General features: G+C 43.3%; 1 protein-coding gene across 2 annotated transcripts in view; it reads right to left on the bottom strand.

The window, feature by feature from the left end:
* RORA (RAR related orphan receptor A) overlaps positions 1-21,209 on the bottom strand; it is an 801,696-nt gene that overhangs the window by 628,992 nt on the left and 151,495 nt on the right. The window contains exon 2 of one of the 2 annotated variants that reach the window (XM_070796655.1): positions 9,022-9,075. The exons of the other annotated variant lie outside the window; for it this stretch is intronic. Within the exon in view, the coding sequence (XP_070652756.1) occupies positions 9,022-9,075 (54 nt within the window). The remainder of the gene's footprint in view (positions 1-9,021; positions 9,076-21,209) is intronic. 2 annotated transcript variants of the gene reach the window in all.

Here is a 21,209-nt window from a genome sequence, read left to right as displayed (position 1 = left end):
TCTGTGCGACCCCATAGACGGCAGCCCACCAGGCTCCCCCTATCCCTGGGATTCTCCAGGCAAGAATACTGGAGTGGGGTGCCATTGCCTTCTCCACCTACTACCTATGGCATATAATAAAAGATTCTTCATCGCAATTTTCTTTACCTGTCCCCTAATAGGGCTTCCCTTGTGGCTCAGCTGCTAAAGAATCCGCCTGCAATGCGGGAGACCTGGGTTCGATCCCTAAGTTAGGAAGATCCCCCTAGAGAAGGGAAAGGCTACCCACTCCAGTAATCTGGCCTGGAGAATTCCATGGACTGTATAGTCCACAGGGTCGCAAAGAGTCAGACACGACTGAGCGATTTTCACTTAACTTAATAGGGATCAGTCGAAAAGCTGAGACAAGGACAGATGGTATCGAAGAGAAAAATTAAAGTAGACACAAAGCTCTCGTTTGAGCAGCCAATAACTCTAATCAAGAGAAGGGGATTTGGTTACATTCAATAAACCAGTCCATAAAATATAAAAGATGGATCAAAAACCCTTCTGCATTTGAAAAAAAACAACAATGCCCTTCTGATAAGTGCCACCCAATGATTAGTTCCATGGAGGCAGGAGGAGGCAGATGTCTGTATTATTATCTGATTAATCCGAATCACCTATTGCAGAGTATAGCTCCAGAGAGGTACCCCATTACTACTTGGTGAGTGAAGAGACTGTAAACTAATTCCTTGCAGAGAGAGGCAAATTTCACCTTTCCCAGGCTCTCCCCCCACCATAGCTGGCATCACACTGTGTCAAGTGAGCACGTGATAATCATGCTGGTCCTCTGGCATCCACACCCCTGTCTCACTGTTCTCCTGGCCCACTTCCCCTCCCCATGGTGCTCTGTCTACGTCAATGCACTGTAGGAGCCCCTTCTCCCTGGCCCTGTCCCAAGTGGCTGCCATGACAACCCACCCTAACAGCAGGCACTTGACAAGGGCCTTCCCCTCCACCTCAGGACAGGAGGCAGTGTGGAGACCCTGAGACCCACAGGAGGGAGGAAATGAGGAAATCCCATCCCCAGTTGCCATCACCTCCCTTGGTCAGACTGCTCAGCTGCTCAGGGAAAGCGGGGACTCTGTCTCTGGGGTTTCCACTTTTCCATCCCAACAGCCTGTGGGAGAAACAGGATGCATCAGTGGTCATATCACCTAAATTCTTTTTATTAAAACAAGCAAAATGGCTAAAATCCAGCATCCTAGATAATTTCAATATCCAGCCTGAATCTAAAGGCAGGTATCCCTGAAGTCTTTATGAGGCACGAGGTGCTATTTTCCGCCCCCAACCCAGAATTTGGCATTGAAGGACAAGGCAAGAAGTGAAGTCAAGGTGCGGGTAGCAGGCATATCTCTCATGTGTGAGGATAGGCAGCATGGTTGCTGTTATTGGGTGTGGTTGGCACCTGGTACACAGCCTTCTTGTCTCATTCCTCACTCTAAGGTATCATTCTCTAAGGTTCCTTCCTATGCATAAGCCCTTTATGATTTATTCATCCCACTTATATTGAAAATAATTCAAATTTACATAGCCTTTCTCTAAATTTCAAGAGTTTAAAGGAAATTTAAGCTACTGCTTTAGCTGCTGGGCAGAAAGGGACTGCAAAGAGTAAGGCATTATGCATCAGTGCATCAGCACCTTGGTACTCAATAAATGGTGGTGGCGGTGGTGGTTCAGTCGCTAAGTCGTGTCTGACTCTTGTCACTCCATGGACTGTAGTCCACCAGGCTCCTCTGTCCATGGGATTATCCAGGCAAGAATACTGGAGTGAGTTGCCATTTCCTTCTCCAGGGGATCTTCCCGACCCAGGAATCGAAGCCAGGTCTCCTGCACTACAGGCAGATTCTTTACCAACTGAGCTATAAGGGAAGCCCAACACTAAATGAATAAATGTTAATGAGTTAAATAGAAATACTAGAAGTGAAGCCAGCACCCTGCACCAAGGGCACTGTCCCCTCTTTACTAGGTCTTAGTTCCTAAATCCTGAGACGGCACCAGAGTAACGCCATGGCAACAACAGGGACAAAGTCACTTGCCCACACAACACTGCTGTTGTTGTGTTTGGCCAAACCTTGGGCAATGCTTCCCACTTCTTGAGTCTTTCTCAATCCTCTCCTCAAGATCCAGTTCTATTTCCCTAAGGCCTCCTGTTCTTAGGGACTTCCCGCTTCTCGACAGCGCTGCACAATTGATTCACCTCATGTGGAATTTAAAATCAGAATAAGCACCCCTTTTACTTTCTGAGAAAAGGTGTGAGGTTTGGGTGATAAAGCCTCAGGAGAGCCATGCAGTGGCTTCCAGCCAGTCATGCTGATGATCCCCATCTCTATACCCAACCGAGTGGCCCAGATACCAGTGAAAGAAAGAAAAGTCATTACTTCTGCTCCCTTGGCTGGAAAGGGGCATTTCTCTGGACTGGTGTTCCCCTGGAGAGGCCTCTGGGGGTCCTGAAAATCAGGTCTGTTTAAGAATATGAACCACTCTAAACCAGCATCCTGCAAAAGCTTACAAGGTCAGCAGAGAGCAGTGGGGAGGGGCTGTGCTGGCCGGGATGGAGGCAGGGAAGAGGTCTCAGAGGAGGAGACCTGGAGCAGAATGTTGAAAAAAGAAGGAGTGAACCCAGTAGAGAAGATCCAAGAGGGCACTTCAGGCAGAGGGAACAGCCTGGATAAAGGCTCTGCACGTTTGTGACCACTGCTTCTTCGATGAGCAGCCTTCAGCCATTTGCAGGCAGTAGGTGCATTTCACGTGTGTATTTGTGCATTTGGTGGCCCCATGGCATTGCTACCTGGAGTGATGGCAGTGGCATCCCCTTTTATCTCCTTCATATGTAGGGCAGGGATAGGAGTTCTGTGTCTACAGGGAAATAGTCTCCATCCTTGAGGGTGAGTGTTTCTACGCTTACTACCAAGGTCCGAGGACACGCTCCCTTCAAAAAGCCTGTGATAAAGTAAAACAAGGTATCCCACTTCAGGTGAGTTCTCCTTCCATACTGGACTCTTCTAATTTAACACAATCGTCTGAAAGCAACAGAATTTACAAAGCTTGGGTATCTCACCCAAGACAAAGATCCACAAACAGACCGTAATGTAAAAAGGTCAGGAGTGGGCACTCAGATCAGACACGTTCACCGGTGTGCTTGCTGACCTGCAGGACACATCTGTGAGCACCAGGGTGGCCACGCAAAGCCCAGCAATGACACACCATTCAATGGCGCCGCTGACAACAAAGCTCCCCTTAGAGACCAACGAGTATAGTATCCAATGCCTTCATGTGTGGAGCTGCTATTGTCCCTAAATAAAAATTCAAGTTCCACAGAAAAAGAGATTCCCTTCATCATGGGTTATCTTATTTCACAAAAAAGAAGCTTGTTAAGAAAGATGGGCATGGAAGGAGACAGGGAGAAGACAGCCACAGCCCCATGAGACAATACTATAGAGTATTTACACTCTATCAGTGTAACCTGATAATGCAAAAGTTGTGTCATTCAGAACCTGGTGTAAATGTTGAGCACACTTTATATTGTATTATATAAATGTAAAGAGTAATTCAGATAATGTTCCCTGGCCTTGTATTTGTACAAAAGAGAATTTTTGTACATCAACATAGTCAACTAATAGTTTGGTAAAATAAAAGAATAACCTGGAATCAGATTGGCCTAATTGAAATCTTTGGTCTCCTATTTACTAGTTGTATGTCCTTGGAAAATCTTCAATGTTTCAAAAGCCTCATCTTTAAAATGGGGATCTTCACCCTCACAGGCCTGCTGAGAGGCTGAGACGGTTAATGTATACCAAGTGTTTAATGCACTGTCTGGCACATGGCATGTGATCAATAAGTATTAACTATTATGAGTATAAAAGAGTAGGAACATTAAATGATACCTTTTCAACTTAAGAATCCTAGGTGATTCCAAACTGAGTTTCCTATGAGAACAGTAAAAAAATAAGCCAGTATTGCTTCTTTGGTTGCTCAGTGGTAAAGAATACACCTGCCAATTCAGGAGACGTAGGTTCGATCCCTGGTCTGTGAAAATCCCCTGGAGAAGGAAATGGCAACCCACTGCAGTATTCTTGCCTGGGAAATCCCATGGACAGAGGAGCCTGGTGGGCCACAGTCCATGGGATGGCAAAAGAGTTGGACACAATTTAGTGCCTAAACAACAACAAAACAACAACGAAATTGCAAAATAAAGTAAGAACATGTTGGCCTACATGTTAAACTATGGAAAACACTGGGAAAGTCAACTTTAGTCCTGGTCCTGAACTACCTTTCTGTATTGGGCCTTCCACTAGGTTCAGAATAAGCTTTGGTAGAATTACTGCGGGATAATGCCTCAAACCCCTTCCAGCCATAACATCCTGGAGTCAACCTTCAGGGCAGCTGTGATGGCAAAGGTCAACTCAGTACATTTCATAAACCATAATTAGAGGACAGTGTGATGGGGCCTATTGGCTGTGTTATGTAATTAGCCTTCTGCCTCAAGGGAGGGAGTGCCTGTGTACAATTATGCAATCACATTCCGAAAGGAAAGGCACTAAGGCACATCAAATCACAAAGAAAAACAACTCTCATTCCTTGGAGCCACAGTTTCCACCTAGGAATGCTGTCCAGGTAATTTGAGTCTGCACCTTCTTAGCACCAAATATTTGAACAGCTCTTTATTTTTGTAATACCTGGTAATACAAAGGGCACATTTACATGGCCCGTTCTTATTGGCTTTATATTAAACTGGAGAGCTATAGCCCATTATACCTGTGCTGTAACCTGGTACCTCCCGCTTAGCCTAAAATCCTAGTGCAAACTTTACGGTTTTTAAACTTTGGAGTATGTAAGATTCACCTAGGGAGCTTGTTAAAAATGCAGACCCTCTCCCTCCATACTGATTCTTCAGGTCTACTGTGGAGCCCAGTGATGTGCCATTTTCACAGCCTCCCCAGATTCTCGACATGAGTGATGCCTCTGCAAAAAGCACTCTAAGACTCATTTTGAGTAGCTTTGGGGAGACCATGTAAGTGGCTGAGCAACCATCACCACCGAAACTGAGACTTGTGCACTTCACCTCACCATCAGGTAGCAAGAAAAACTAAAACACCATCTGTCCATCTCCTTTCCTGGCATAGAAGTGGAACTGTACAAATTTCCAAGATTTAAAACAACTTGGGAGCACTGCCTGAACCTCTTTATCATTTTCGAAACCTTCATCCCATCCATTCTCAACTTCTTAGATGAAGGGTATCAGATACATCTATTTGCTCTTGCAAAATATTTAAAATCCCTTAGCTCCTTTATCCCTTCCCAAACCTTCCTTGGCTTCGTTAGGTTGTTCTTAAGGTATATTGGTCCAGCTACAGATCTAGTATAAATGGCCAGAGACATGTTTTTGATTTTGATCCCAACACCCTCCACAATTACACCCAGCCTGCCTTTTGGACCATAACCACAATTTGGTCAGTCTTCAGAGAACCGTCCACAGTAACATGTAAACCCATTTACTGGGTTATCACCTATAATTCTGGCTGCTCACCTCCAAGTGCAATTTGAGTTATCTTTTCCATGTGCTTTGTTTATACAGATGCTCTTTGGCTTCTTTTCTGCACACATGGCTCATGTCAGATCAGTATTTCACTATTACATCCAGAAGTTTCACTACACACAAGATTACATAAAAGCGAACAAATGGACCAGCGTCTAGAGGCCTGTACTGTTTATAATCTTCATTCAAAGAAATGACATTGTCTATCTACCCATTGTTTCCTGTCTCTGAGATAATCTCCACCCTTGAGACTGTTTCCTCTGATACCATGTTCATTAACAATTGTAGGAGGAGGACATATCTGGAAAAATGTGCTATGTCAATTGCATTTATTCACCAAATTCTCATGACAATTGCTCAATTGTTCCAGGTTCTTTGACATCTTAGCCTTGACTCCGGCTTACCGAGTATTTAATTGTGCTGTGCATTTAAGTCTGCAAGCAAGGCTGAGTAAGTGCTGCCCATTGTCCTGTAAGCCTGAGTCATTCATTCAGTCAATACAGACCTTTCTGGGAAAAATGAGATTACCTCACCCACATCAAGAGTCTTAGCTTTTGGGAACGACCACACTCAAGTATGTACCTATCTGTGCAGTCCAGTTCTTCAGTGTAGCTCACTTAGCCCTGGATTTACAGCCCATCACCCTATAAAGCAACAAAATTATATTGGGCACCCAAACAGTTAAAGCCTTTCCCCTACTGACTAAGATGCAGAAACAAGTACTCTTGAAAAAACAAAGAGAAATTAGTCTGATAATGAAAAACCACTGAAAGCAATTTACAAACCATTTCCCCTGACAGTATATAAACTGTTAATATAATGTACATAATTCAGGGTCGGTCCTTTTTGGATTCCTCCCTTCTAATCATGCATCTTTCTAGCAGCAATACTGACACCTGAATCTTTTCTCATAGTTTCAGAAGGATATATGGTAGCAAACATAACTATGCATTGAATGAAGCTAATGGTTTGTATTGTTTATTCAATGGAAATGTCTCTTGTAATTAAAAATAAAGGTTGATCAAGCAACTGTGAAACCAAATATTCACAGAATCCAAGCACTTGTGCAAAGCCTAAATTGGTGCTCTGCACCTTTAAATAAACAAACTAGGGGATCACCACAAATAAAAGGGAACTTAAGTGGTAAAACTACTATTTCCTTAAAAAACTATGCAAGCCAAGAAAGAAGTTTTGCAAAATAAAATTGAGTGGAGGCTATAATAAAGGGGGAGCCCTGATATCCCAAAGAAGAGAAAAGCAAAAAGAAATTTCAGAAAGGATAACAAATTAGTTTAGCAAAGTCACAATGAGCGAGGGCAGACACAAATAAAGGCAGAGGATGCAGCGTCCAAGCAAAGAGGAAGGGGCGAGTGGAAACAGCTGGAATTGTTCAGCTGTGTCAACATTCGGCTGTTTCACAGATTGACTAGCAAAGTGTCATCTGAAACCAATTACATTCCCAAAACCCCACGGACCCAGTTCATAACATTGATTAATCCACATTGTGAAAAAATCCCCAAGCAAGACTAGAACAGCTGTCAGCCCTTGGAGCTCAAAACACACACACACACACACACACACACACACACAAAACAGCAATTGCTTAAGAAAAAGAAAGGAAGAAAAAGCTCCTCTTGAAATTTTAGGGGTTTTTCAGAAGGTATGCCTACTGAAATAGAATATAGATTTAAAACCGCTTCTACCAGTGCCTGTTTGAGAACAAACGACTATAATTAGAAAAGCAGGGGTTACATTAAAATAAACCAAAAGTCCATTCCCAAAATCAGAATGAGCTGCCTCCAAGTCTAGAATACCTTGTGTCTTTTTGCTCCTTTTTGGGTATAACACTACGCATTTCATTTTTCTTATGTGCTTTTCTTCCTTCTCATTATCTTAAATGCATTGCTCCCATCAAAATATATATTTAATATATTTTCTAATCAAGACATTTTTAATACTTCTGTCACATTTCACAAAGGGAGAAGTAAACACAAAGTCCTTGATTTGCAAACATGCAGCTTGTTCTTGAGTCGAATATACAAACGGCCCCCACAGCCCTGCCACGCCTCCTCTCCTTGTATGGGCGCCTGTTAAGGTTTTCACGAAGCTTTCGCCTTGCCTCTGGAGACAGCAGGGTTAGCTATCCAGCCACCAGGCACACAGAGGTGACCTGGACACTACATACATGGCTATGAAAGGCCTTAAGAAGTTCCAATTTTGTACTTGGTCTGCAATCTCCACAGTGATACCATAGAAGCTGTAAAAGTCTGACATCCTTTGGATGGATTTTTTTTTCTGCCCACAGAAATAAAATATAGGCTTACTCATTTGTTCACTCATTCAGCAAACATTTGTTGAATGTTTACTCTATACCCAATACTGGGTTTCAGCATTCACTTTTTATATATGTGCAAAAGCACTGAAAGTTTTAGTGACCTGGGTGACCTGCCTAAGGCCATACAAAGAGATTGTGCTCCAGTCTGGACTCAAACCCAAAGCCACCTGATATCTAATTCAGTTCTCTTTCTAAAAAACCATGTTACTACATTATGCTTAACATAGATTTTCATAAGCTAGATAGGGAGCCCCCAAAGCAAGCAAAATATAGTTCCTACAGGGGAATGCATTCCAAGTTACAAAAAACGGTACAAATAGGACTTTAAGGACATAAGCAGTTCATATATTCAGATTACACTCTAATTTTGCTCTTTTCCTTTCTAAGTATCCCATTAGTAATCTAATGGTCTCCTGTTGAAATGCCACTCTGTAAATTTTATGAAACTGAAGTATGCCTTTGATACACGGATCCTTTTGCTTGTGTTTCATAGACTAATCTCTACTACTAGAATTCACTTTTTCTCTGTAACTCAGACCTTTCAGAGAAATACAAACCTTCATTCCATTGGTATATCCTTGGATTTAAAAAACAAAGGAAAGCAAACAAACCACAATTTACTGTCAGGCAAAGGAACCTCGGCTTATTCTTTGGATTTCAGAATTGGAAGGCCAACATTAACAACAGCAACTTATTTCAGATATAAAGAAGTCATGTTACTAAATACTGTTCTTCAAACCATAACATTCTCCAAGCTTTGCAGTAGGTAACACCTACACTGGGTTTTGTAGGACTTAAGCAAGTCCAAAAAAGTAATTGGGGTGGAGGCAGGACAAAAACAGAGCAATAAGAAAGTCTCTAGACAGACTCTCCAATTCTTTCCACTATTTTTTTTCACTCTAGAGGATATTTATAATTATTGTTTTTTAAATGCTCGTGATGTCACAGATAACGAACACCAACTGCTCCCCACAGAACTCTTACTACAGTACATGTTTATAAGAGCAAATTATTGTTTATACACAGATAGGATTATAAATGAGGGGAAGAACATTACAAATTACATGTTATTGAAAAAAAGCCAGAACATTTCCATTTCTTGCTTTTCATGAAAAAACATCATTACCTGGATCATGCCGCCTTCTCTCAGTTCCCTCACTGGACACTGGCATGGATAACCCTACAAGATTAGAGTAGTAAGTTTATGTTTTTATGATATGATTTTAGAACACAGGGTAATACCCACAGTGATAGGAGCAAAATCACTCACATTTCCATATTTCAAACTACTCTACGAATCATTACAGTAGAAACATTTTAACTTTAAGTGCTGGACAAAGAGATCATCCGTCCCAAGAACTACATACATCTAGGACCTTCAAATAAATCCCTCCTAAAAGGCTGATCTTTTAACATTTAGAACTGAATCTTAAAAGAACCTGAATGAAGTTTTGTACAAAATGGGGTCTTTTCTCTGCACATTTAGATTAATAAAAAGTGATATTGTTTTTACTTTCTTATCAATAGTATCTACTTTATAATGTGAGCTCTGCTCCTGGAAATAGTATTTTTGTGAACTAACATAGGGTCAACTTATGTATCTACCTCAGGCTACCATATGACCTTAGAGAGGACTGAGAGACCACAGAAGCAGCATCTTTCTTTTTGGTTCTAATACTATTTTCAGGATTAAATGAGTTAATACACACAAAGTCCTCAAAACAGGTTATGGACCATAGTAAAAGTCTTGGAATAATGTTACATGTTCAGTGTTTCCACTCCACTGGAGTTCCAGGAATCTACACCTAGGCAGGCCCAAAGTGGTTCTGCAGCAAATGAATGGAAGACTTTTTTAAAGGTATGGCTTCCGATCCACTTCTCTCCACCATCGAAGGCATCTTTTCCTGACTCATTGCAGAAAAGGAGTTGAAACCGAGCAGGCAGTTCACCTGTGCTCTGAACTACAACTGGCAGAGACCTGGAAATGGCGTCTTCCCCATTGCTTCTATGCTATAAATGGCCCTCTGAACAGCTTTCTGAGATTCATATGCTAAAAGACTCTTGTTTGATTCTAAGGCAAGTTTGAAGGCACTGTGCAGGTGTACGATTTACCACAACAAGCTTCCTTACTGCTCCTGTTATTTAAAACCAAGATACTCACTGACCCTGTAGGATTATGAACAGCTCACACCTCAGATGCCTAGATGCTCTCAGGGTTGGAATGGATATTAAATGTTGTCTAGGCCCACCACCTTGTAGCACTGTTAGGCACAGCTCAGTGCTTCAAATTTCTCAAATGGCATGAACTGCCTACCCATGGCACCACTGTTTATCTTGTAGGGCTATTAACTTCCCTTAACCCAACAGAGTTTAAAGGATACTGGGCCTAGGGGATAAAGGGAAATAGATGAGTGGAGAGCCCCAAGAAAAGCTCTCATCTCTATTTGTCAGGTATCCAACTTAAAGCAAATATTAAGGGACTTGGAGGAAGGAATGGTAACCCACTGAAGTATTATTGCCTGGAGAATTCCATGGATAGAAGAGCCTGGCGGGCTACAGTCCATGGGGTCACAAACAGTCAGACACGACTGAGTGGCTTCACACCAGACCTGGTGGTCCAGTGGCTAAGACTCCACATTCCCTTTGCTTGGTATTATCATGGGAAGCAAAGCAGGCTCCACCAGGACCTCCACAGTCATGCCAACACACTTTGATCTAAAAGCCATTCATAAAAAGAGTAATGTAATTTGAAAATACACATTGAGCACCTACTCTTTCCAGACTCTGCCCTGAAGTAGTCAAAGGTTCACTGAATGATAGAGACATGGAAATAGACATGAGATACAGGCAATTATTGTTACTCTAGAAAGAAACCACTGCTTCTAAACTAAACTAAAGGCAGCACATTTACAAATGGGTCCAAAGGAATTCTTGACCTGGAATTGATTCTGATATTGAAATATCTTTAAAGAAACAGATCGTGTCTACCAGTTGCTTACAATTTATCAAAATCACCTTTCCACCAAACTAACTTTCTTCCCATGAGGAATGGGTAAAAATTCTCATTATCTACTGGACTATTTCAGATAAATGTCATGAAGGTGGTAGGGTCCTTCTCAGTGTTGAAGTCCCTTCTCCTTTGCTTCAGGTGAGGTAGAGGCTATGGTTCCCAAGCTGTGGGACTGCAACTAACTCACAGGAAAGCCATGGGATATTTTAAAAAGTCAAGGGTAGCATAGTCTCTGTCAGTAGCAGACACTGCTACTAGTAAGTTGAAACTATTAATATATGGAACTGTTGCTATTTCTCTTGGTCTAGGGAGTGAAAAAATTACTGAGACACAAAGACACCATGAGCTGAGAATGTTTGAGAACCTTAGGAATTGGGCAGCGGGTTGGGGGTGGGGGTGGGGGTTCTCTCCATCATATCTCAACAACCTCAGAAAGCAGGCTTAATAGTGTCTCTACTCTTCAAAGTCACCTTGAAAGGAGGTTCTAAGAGAGACTTAATAGATTATCACTGTGTAACATGTCACTTCTGATTTAGTAAAAAAAGATGGGCCTGTGGAATCGTAGTTAGAGGAAGTCTTAAGATGGTCTTCAAACATGTTATGTGCCTGGCATGTAATATATATACATACACACACACACACACACACATATATATATATATAAACACACATATTCTTTTTCATTAAAAACCCTTCCATCAGGGAGTTTAGGTCTTTTGAGGATGAGCTGCCCATTCTCCTTGCTTGGTGCCCTCTAATAAATAGTATATTCTCCTTCACCACAACGTGGCAACAGTAGCTTGGCTTTGTTGCATGTTGGAGAAGCAGATGCAAATTTGGTTCTGTAATGGGGGCATGCCCAATGTGATGGGTTAGAGCCTGGCTTTCACTGGACACGATCACAATGGCAAAATTGTTGTCCTCTCACACAGCCTCCTAGGCTCACCTCCCTCTCTTTTACTGGCATCTATGGAGAAGACTCAACTCAGGTTCCTGCCTTTATCTGGTCTTCACACCCTGACATTGGTCACAGGCTTGGGGTTCCAGCTGCTCATACCTGGGCTGGGTGGGTAGGTATTGGGATGGGGAGTCTGACCACAAAATGGAGATGGGAGGACTCACTTAGATTAACATGATTCAGCCTTGTCTTTATCACCCCTTACCAGAAAAGCCCTACAGTGTGTGTATGTGTATATGTAAATATATCTGTATAAGAAACTAACAAAGTGCTCTATCCCCACTGAGCTCTGATTTTTGCCGGTAGGGCACCTTCATCTTGGAGTCTATTTGAGTGAAGTGAGTGAGTTTGGGCAAAATCCCATCTTGACCTGTCTCTCAATTGAGCAGAACGTCCTATGAAACAGATAGGGCAAATATAATTAGCTCTGGCTTTGAGATGAGCAAACTCAGGTCCACCTGAATTTAGTGAGGTTAATGGATTTTCCCAGACTCCCCAAGCTCCCAGAGCAGGGCAGTTCCTTGACCCAAGTCTTCCACATCTAAAGCTCTCTCTCTTCATGCCACTGCTGCCTTGGTTTTGAACAAGAAATCAGTGCCCTTCTCTTCCTCAACATGCATACCCAGTGGAGAAGCAAGAAGACATTCTCTTCAAGGCAAGAAACATCCAGGTTCACCCATATGGTTCTGTGGAACTCTACTGGGCTTCCAGGCAGCCCTAAAACATCCAAAGGCAGAAGTCATCATGTTGACACCCTGGAAGGCTATGTCAAAGTTTGTCCTTATCTCTAGGAAGTTCAGTCCTCACCCTTCTAGTCTTGCTGGTATTACAAGTCTCCTTTCCACAGAAGAAAGGAGAGGCCTCTGCAGAGACATTTAAGGGCCAGGAAGGATGTAGACCTGTGCTTCTCATACATGAGCATGCATCAGAACTACAGGAAAGCTTGTTAGTACACAGGTTGCTGGGCCCGAGCCCCAGAGTTTTCCAGGGTAGGGCAGAAGCATGTGCATCTAACCTGTTCCCAAGTGATGCAGAGGCTGTTGGTCGAAGGACCACTCTGAGAACCACTGATTATATAGTGAGTTGTCTCTCCCAAGGGCCTGGTTTATTGGTCCACACACACCAAATGCTTCTTGAGACACGTCCAGGAGGGCATTCACTGATCATCTTAACAAAATCATTTAAGTGGCTTCTCTCTTCAGCTTTGTTTTAGACCCAATGCAATAGAAGTTAGATAAAAGTCTCTGCCTTTTAGAAACATAGAAGCTAGATACGGACAAAATTCATGTGGACAGGCCTAGAAATACTGCCATATTCTGATTATGATAACTCTCCCAGAATAAAACAAAAGGCTTACAGTGGCAACCTCACGTTTCCTTGGGGGGGTCTCCAAAGACTGTGCTTTCTAATTTTCAGTGATACCATCATGATCCCGAAGATCATTAAGCAGCTGTTACAGCTGTGTTTAATCACAATCCTACCGTCATATTGAGTGGCTCTGACCTACTGACATGCGAGTCCTTGGCCTCCATGGAGTCGCTCTGACAGGCAGAAGTGGCTGCAGAAGGCAGTGATAGAAATGGGTTTAAATGCTGAGACTCGTGGCATCAAAGATCTGTGAACTGTTGAGCTACACAGAGGAATCATCAGAATAATGATCATTTTTCTCTACCCCCTCCCTCGCTTGTTCAAAGAAAAGAGCCCTTAATTGCTTCTTGAACTACACACAAGTGGGCCATTGACTGTGACTGTAATTCAGCTGAGAGGCAAGGAAAAGTCTAAAACGGATTTTGTTGAGGTGATGTCTTAAACACAGAAAACGCTGCAGAGAGCTCGCCACACACAGGACACTGCTAGGTAGAATTGAGAACAGCTTGGTATATATATGGTCAGCAGTCAAAGCCATCTTTCATTATAGATGATACCAGTGTGGTCAAGGCAAATGTATTTTTTTAAGTGGAGAGGGGGCGAGAGAGATAAAGAGAGGGAAGAAAATGGAATAGAAGTCGTATTAGAAGGATATCCCATTGCAGATGACCTAGCAAATTCAGATTCCTAAAGAAGATGACACTGTTTAAGGAAACTGATTTCTGAATTCAGTTGTTTACTATTTACCTATCTCTTTACACCCACATCCCAGGTATACATGACATCTGAAGGAGTCTGAATCATTTCCTTCCTCTGGAATGCATCAGCCTAGAAAGGGTTATGGACTTAGGCAGCAACTCTCTGCCCATACTGTCCAGTTTGCCAGCCATTCCACTCAAGGTCATGGCAACAGGGACTAGGAAAGGAGCGCCAGCAACTGAGAAACCTACTGCCAACTACATGCCTACATGCTCATCTAGGAAGAAAGCGGACCTTCCAAGGAAATCTCCTTTTCCAAAATGTGCTTTTCTAAATTCTCTGTGCCGTTAGGCCTCTTAAATAAAAAGTAATGCCTAATACTTCTCTGAAGCCTCTCATCCCACTCCATCCAGAGATCTCTTTTTTCCATAAAGGCCTTTTGCACCCCCTGCTGGGTAGCTCCTCCATTCCTCTACCCTTCCATGGAAACCGGCCCACTCACCGCACCTACATGCCCTGCACTGGGGGAGGTTAGAGGGAGGGCCCCCACTCCTGCTCTGCACAGAGTAGCTAGGTCACATCCTCCTAACACTCAAGTAGAACCCTGTTTGCAAATAAGCCTCAGTGGTGAGAGCAAATGAGTGATACTGACTTCCTAGTAAAGCAACCCCTGGATAATCAGAAGAGTAGGTGATAAAAATTAGCATTGATTACTTACTATGCATGGAGTCCATATTAAGGGCTTTAAACACTTTCTCTCAGTCAGTCCCAAAAATAACTCTCCAACCATGATCTCCATTTTAAAGAGAAGAAAATGGATGCACAGAGAGAGTAAATAAGTTACAGAAGTCATAGTGATAGCTGTCATCTCATGATGTGAATCCACATCTTTGAGTTCAGCGTCCAAGCTTTTATAATCTATTTATGACCGTAAATGGGGCACATGCCGCACTGGGACAAGCTGACCATCTGGAGGGTATGTGTTCTCACCTATCTCATGGAGTCAAACACTTACATATCTACTACATGTTGGGCAAAGAACTTGATGCCCTTTACATATTACTTGTACACTTCACAATTCTAAAAGGTGAGCTGTTTTATCCTCATTTAGCAAACAAGAAAACCCTGAGTCCACATGACAATAACTCACCTAAGTTTCTCTGGTGGTAGGGACAGGACGTGAAATTAAAAATCCCATGTGCTTTATTAACTCACAGCATATGTATTACCATCATCCTCCTGACAAGTACAAAAAAAAAAAAAAAATACTAACTATAATCCAGGACTATTTTAAGACAATAACCTTGAAGGATCTTCTGAATTCTACACATCAAAAATGATGCCACCAATTCATTTAGATGGTGTCTTCAAATTTTCATATAAAAGGTACTCACCTTTTAAAAAAGCAATAAAATGGAAATGTATTAATAGATCAATTAAAGAGACGTAAGTCACTTATTTCATTACCAGATCTCAGATGTAGTTCTACATTGTTCATCTAGTTTGTCTAACTTTTTTCCTGACATAAGCCTGACTTTAATTCCCTGGTGGCAGGATACACTCTCTCCCTCTCAAGCAATTATAATGCCACTTGCATAACGAAGTAGCATACGAAGATTTCAAGGGTCTCTTAACAGTGGCTAAATTTCTCATACATTCACTCGTTCATCTACTACTGAGTCACGTACTCAGTCTCAGAAAAGCTACGTAGAAAAGGCCCAAGTGTAAATGTCATTGTTGAATTCCTTCCAAACTCATACAAGAAGGACAGAAAGGGGGTTAAAAGATAGAGCAGCCCCTCAGTTGGCAAGCATTGATTGAGAAGGTATAATATGCCTGCTCCATCCTAGGCATGGGAGGGCTACCTAAAGAATCACTGCTTCTCATCCTCAAAGAGCTGGCTCAGAGCTGGAGTGGGGAGATGCTCAGACAACACAATATGGGTTATTGGGTTTCATGGGCTTCCCTCTTTCTGGCTGGGGCACTTCTGGTGGGAGGTGCTAAAGAGCTCATGTTCTGAGTTAGACTTGGTCTAAAACCTGGCTCTGGTGCTTTCTTTCCTGTGCATCTGTGAGCAAGTTGCTTCAACTCCTGCAGACTCTGTGTCCATATTTGTAAGTGGAGATGACAGTACTTATAACAGGGCAGGAAGGAGGAAGCCAGTCCTGTAGAAAGAGGTCAGCACATGACCAGCACATGGCCAGGACTATTAAAGTTAAGGGCAGCACAAAGTTGGCAAGAAGGGAGCTGGCTGGTCCTGTCCCATTGCAGGTAGCTCAGGAAGCCACTTAGTTCCTGAAAGCTTCCCTCTCTTACTTCTCCAGGCAGGGGTTGGAACTCTTTAGCTTGGTTTCAACTCCCACTTCCCTATCCCTGAACCTCATGCAAACTTCACTTGGTTAACCTGTATTCATCCTTCAGCCCAACCTGAACCTCCCTTTCCATTTCTCACTGAAACTCCCACTCCCTCACAAGAGGCATGAGTCACCCCTGATGCTCTCCAAGCACCTAAGCTCACCGGTAACTCAGCAGTGATCACTCAGAGTCCCTGTGTGCCTGCCTACATCCCCTACCAGAGTGTATGAAACTGGAAGGCAGGACCACACGCCCGGGGCTCTCTGCCAGCTCCTCGTTTGATAATGGACAGTAGCAGGTGCTCGGTAACCATTTGTTTAGAAGACACATGAATGAACGCAAATAGATACCATGTCTAAACCTGTAATAAAAAGTACATGGCTCAAGTGCGGCATCGAATTCTGCTGTCCTGTCTCACACCTGGTGTCATTACATCTCTGGATAAGTAGAAACACTTATGGTGTCAATCTGAGGCCTTTCTAATACGACATCAGCTGCTTTTCCTGCACATGGTGGGCAGAGTTATGAGATTTGGCCAACTTTCTCCTAGTCAGTTCACCATTGGTCAACAGAGGTGTTCATGTGGATGCAGTTAAGATGTTTATGCCAACGTCGGGCACAAATAAACGTGGAAAGAATTCAGGTCAGTCCAACCATTAGTAACAGTATCTTCTTGCTCTCCTGGGAGCTGTTTCAGATTTCGGCTGCATCCCCACCCCTACATAGAGAGACCGGGAGAGGGCTGCAGCTTCTAGAATTACAACCATTTTGTCAACTTGTCATTTGCCTCACTGTCTGGCCGGTGCCTCTCCCTCTGGGTCCAGAGACATTCTGCACAGGAAGAAAGCAATAAAGTGAACACAGGGCCGATGAATTCTCCAATCTTCAAAGTACCTTGTTCTGTCCCACAGAACATACATATTTCTGGCAAGCACCATGGAGAGCCTCACATTTGTTACCTCCTGCTCTGCTGGGAATCAAAGCATTTACCCCCCATGAGATGTTTTTTAAAGGCCCAAGGGCACTGGGCCATCTTATCCCCACTCCCTTGGTGAGCTTCCCTGACTACATGAAAATACCTGAAAAGGCTAACTTTGTCTGTTCCATATTGCCTTAAAAATAAGAATACTCTTAACCTTTAGGGATTTATATTTGGAAAAAGGAAATGAACTAGATACAGCTTATAAAAAAAAAAATAGGCAGGAAGGTGAGTCATTTTTCAAATTATTTACAAATTTGGGATGGAAAATACATATATATTTGCAGATATTGAATACGATGAACTGATTTGTTTCATCATTTCTCAGTGTACCATACCTTTGTTGGTTATATTTTACTTTCCAGAGAAAACTGAGTGGGGCCCATAGCAGGTGCTGAAAACCGACTTGATGAACAGAGTAGCCAGAATTTATAATCCGTAATTAGTTAGAATTAGCCTGGGGAATAATAACTAAAATTCTAGAGAAGTGGGAGCCAGAAGATCCATATTTAGATTTCAGCTTTACCACCTCCTAATCATTCCCAAAATATGGGCATAACAAACAGTCCCTTCACAGAGCTCTGTGATAATCAGACGTAACAGAATTTTGTAAAGTGCTGTATGTCTCAGTAGTAACGGAGATCTTTCCAGTTCCTCATCATGATTGAAGGGCAAATGTCAATGGGGTTGCTCTTTCAGAGAAAGTTACAGTTAGGTATTTTTTGAAAATGTTAAATTGTATTTATAAATAAATCTCCATCAATGGTTTCTTTAGGTTTCTTTTGGCTAGGACATTCTAGAATCCTAAGGGAAATGATACAACACAAATCATTGACTTGGTCAGTTTAATACTGGCTCAAAGAGTTAGAAAGTATTATCATTAGAAGAAGTTTAGAAAACAACTAATTCTAATCCAACCTCTTCATTTGACTATCATGGAAAGGGAGGTGAAGGGAGGCTGAATAAATTCCCCAAGATGACACAGACAATCATGGAGCCAGGTTTAGACGGGAGGGCTCCTGACTCCTGCAGCGTGACCCATCTTCAGTGCTCCACACTAAACAAAACCTTCCGTTTCAGCTTTCCACATGAAGCCAGCATCTGAGGCCACAAAAGCAGCCCTCTCAAAAAGGTGTGGAATCGCTGTGAAAGCCGAGTCTAAAGGTTGCAGATCATACCCAAGGGCTCACTGTGGGATCCTTTCTCTATATGTCCACAAAGGGCAGACAGGACTCACACCCCCTCCCTGAAGCCTGACCTGGCTTCTCTCCCCATCCCCTCCATATCTCAGTGGGTCAAATCAGCTTCAACCACAGTGACCATGTTATCAAAATCCCAGGCAGAGTAATATTCCATTGTATATATGTGCCACATCTTCTTTATCCATTCATCTGTAGATGGACATCTGCTGCTGCTGCTTCTAAGTCGCTTCAGTCGTGTCCAACTCTGTGCGACCCCATAGACGGCAGCCCACCAGGCTCCCCCGTCCCTGGGATTCTCCAGGCAACAACACTGGAGTGGGTTGCCATTTCCTTCTCCAATGCATGAAAGTGAAAAGTGAAAGTGAAGTCGCTCAGTTGTGTCCAACTCCTAGCGACCCCATGGACTGCAGCCCACCAGGCCCCTCCATCCATGCGATTTTCCAGGCAAGAGTACTGGAATGGGGTGCCATTGCCTTCTCCAGATAGACATCTAGGTGGCTTTCATAAAAAAAAAAAAAAAAAATGAACTTGTGTTAGTGAGGTGTATGAACCTAGAGCCTGTTATACAGAGTGAAGTAAGTCAGAGAAAAACAAATGTTGTATGTTAATGCATATATACGGAATCTAGAAACATGGTATTGAGGAACCTATTTTCTGGGAAGGAAGGGAGACACAGATGTAGAGATGGACTTGTGGACTCAGCGGGGGAAGGAGAGAGTGGGACAGACAGAAGAAGTAGCATCGACATATACACACTATCGTGTGTAAAACAGACAGCTGCTGACTAGTTGGTATATAACAGAGAGCCCAGCCAGGCGCTCCGTCATGACCTAGACGGGTGGGCTGGGGGAGGGAGGGAGGCTCAAAAGGGAGGGGCTATACGTACAATTATGGCTGATTTGCCTCATTGTACGGCAGAAACCAACACAACGTGGTAAAGAATTTTCCTCCAATTAAAAAAGAAAAATAAATCCCAGGCAGAATCCAAAGGGAAAGATCCAGATTATGAAATGTCTAGTTCCAGAAGGTACCAGATAAAAGAGGAGCTCTGTTCCTCATCTTCACTTGGGCCTGAAGCTGTTCCCCAAAACACAGCTGTGCACACTCATGGACATTCTGGAATGGGGTAGTTCATTTCTTAGCCTCTCTAAGCCTGAGGCTGGAAATCTCTCTGTGTTCAAAAACCCCATGCATTTCACAAAATCCTCTGGTGCGGGAAAAGCCCGATTTGAACAGACCCAAATAACCCCCAAATGCTGTGGACGGCACATCTGTTACAGTGTCTGTTCATCTGGAAAAGGAATCTATAGCACTCGAATGCTGACAGGGAAACTGGGAGAAAAAAGGAAAGACACCTTGGCCAAGTCCCCCCACCCCCACCAAGCATATTCTCCCTTATGGAGATTGCTCTCCCCCAGGAAATAAAATGCATCAGCCTCAACAAACAGGACACAGATAAGATGGAGGACACAGACCTCTAGATCAAATCCAAAAGCTGAATAATAAAGAACACAAAACGACAGGATAATTCAAGAGTCATTTCTGCTTGGCTCAGAGTGATATTAACAGCACAAGCCTCCCAAGTTACCCCTGTACAGAAAGCCCTTTCCTGGTTTTACTAGTGTTCAAGGCCAGGAACTCAGCTGGATGGAAGTGGGCAAGAGGCTTTCCACCACAGAGATGATTTCCTGTGGCCACCTAAAATGAGGGGCACCCAAGGGTTCAGGGAGCTCTCGCACCCGGATGGGGCCCAAGAGGGATTGTCTAGGCCACTTCTCCACTCGAATTTTCTGCTAAGACTCTCAGTAAAGACAAACAAATTATTTCCTTCCTGTACTTTAGAATGCTGTAGTCTATTTAGCTCTTTTCAGGTTCATTGGGAAAGCACAAGCTTCTTCTAGACTCCATTAACCATGCTTGCAAGAAGCCCATCAGGCTGGTTTCACCCCATGTGGCAAGACAAGACCTTCTAGGTACCAACCGTACAGACCCAAAGTCAAAAAGTGAGAGAAAAATCACAAAGCCTCTGGGAAAAGGACCGCACAGACTGCTGAGGTCCCTTCTTCAAGGGCAAGGGTCATCACAGGAGAAGGATAATGTATTTGACCTTTCTTAGAGACGTCTGGGGAGAAGGCAATGGCACCCCACTCCAGTACTCTTGCCTGGAAAATCCCATGGATGGAGGAGCCTAGTATGCTGCAGTCCATGGGGTCGCTAAGAGTCGGATACGACTGAGCGACTTCACTTTCAGTTTTCACTTTCATGCACTGGAGAAGGAAATGGCAACCCACTCCAGTGTTCTTGCCTGGAGAATCCCAGGGACAGGGGAGCCTGGTGGGCTGCCGTCTATGGGGTCGCACAGAGTCGAACACGACTGAAGTGACTTAGCAGCAGCAGCAGCAGAGAGGTCTGGATATTGGGAAACATCCCACACTTTTGTCTGGGACTTGCTGTATCTTTTTAGAAGTGTGTGTGTGTGTGTGTGTGTGTGTGTGCGTGCGTGCGCGCGCGTGAGAGAGAGAGATTTTCTAAATTTCAAGTAGTCTCTTGCCAGTTTGAGTTCTCTTGGCAGAACCTTCAAGTGTTCTCAGTAACAGATGCCTGGAGGAGAAGGAAGCTAGGAGTTCTGCAACAGAGCAATGCACCGAGTTGGGGAAGCAGCTGCTCCGCTCTAGTCACTGTGTATACAACTTCACCCAAAGTGTTTAGGAAACAGATCATTCGGGAGCCTCTACCACCTATT

Source organism: Bos indicus, chromosome 10 (assembly GCF_029378745.1).
Source record: "Bos indicus isolate NIAB-ARS_2022 breed Sahiwal x Tharparkar chromosome 10, NIAB-ARS_B.indTharparkar_mat_pri_1.0, whole genome shotgun sequence".
In the NCBI taxonomy this organism is placed as follows: Eukaryota; Metazoa; Chordata; class Mammalia; order Artiodactyla; family Bovidae; genus Bos; species Bos indicus.
This window is presented reverse-complemented; position numbering and strand designations above follow the sequence as displayed.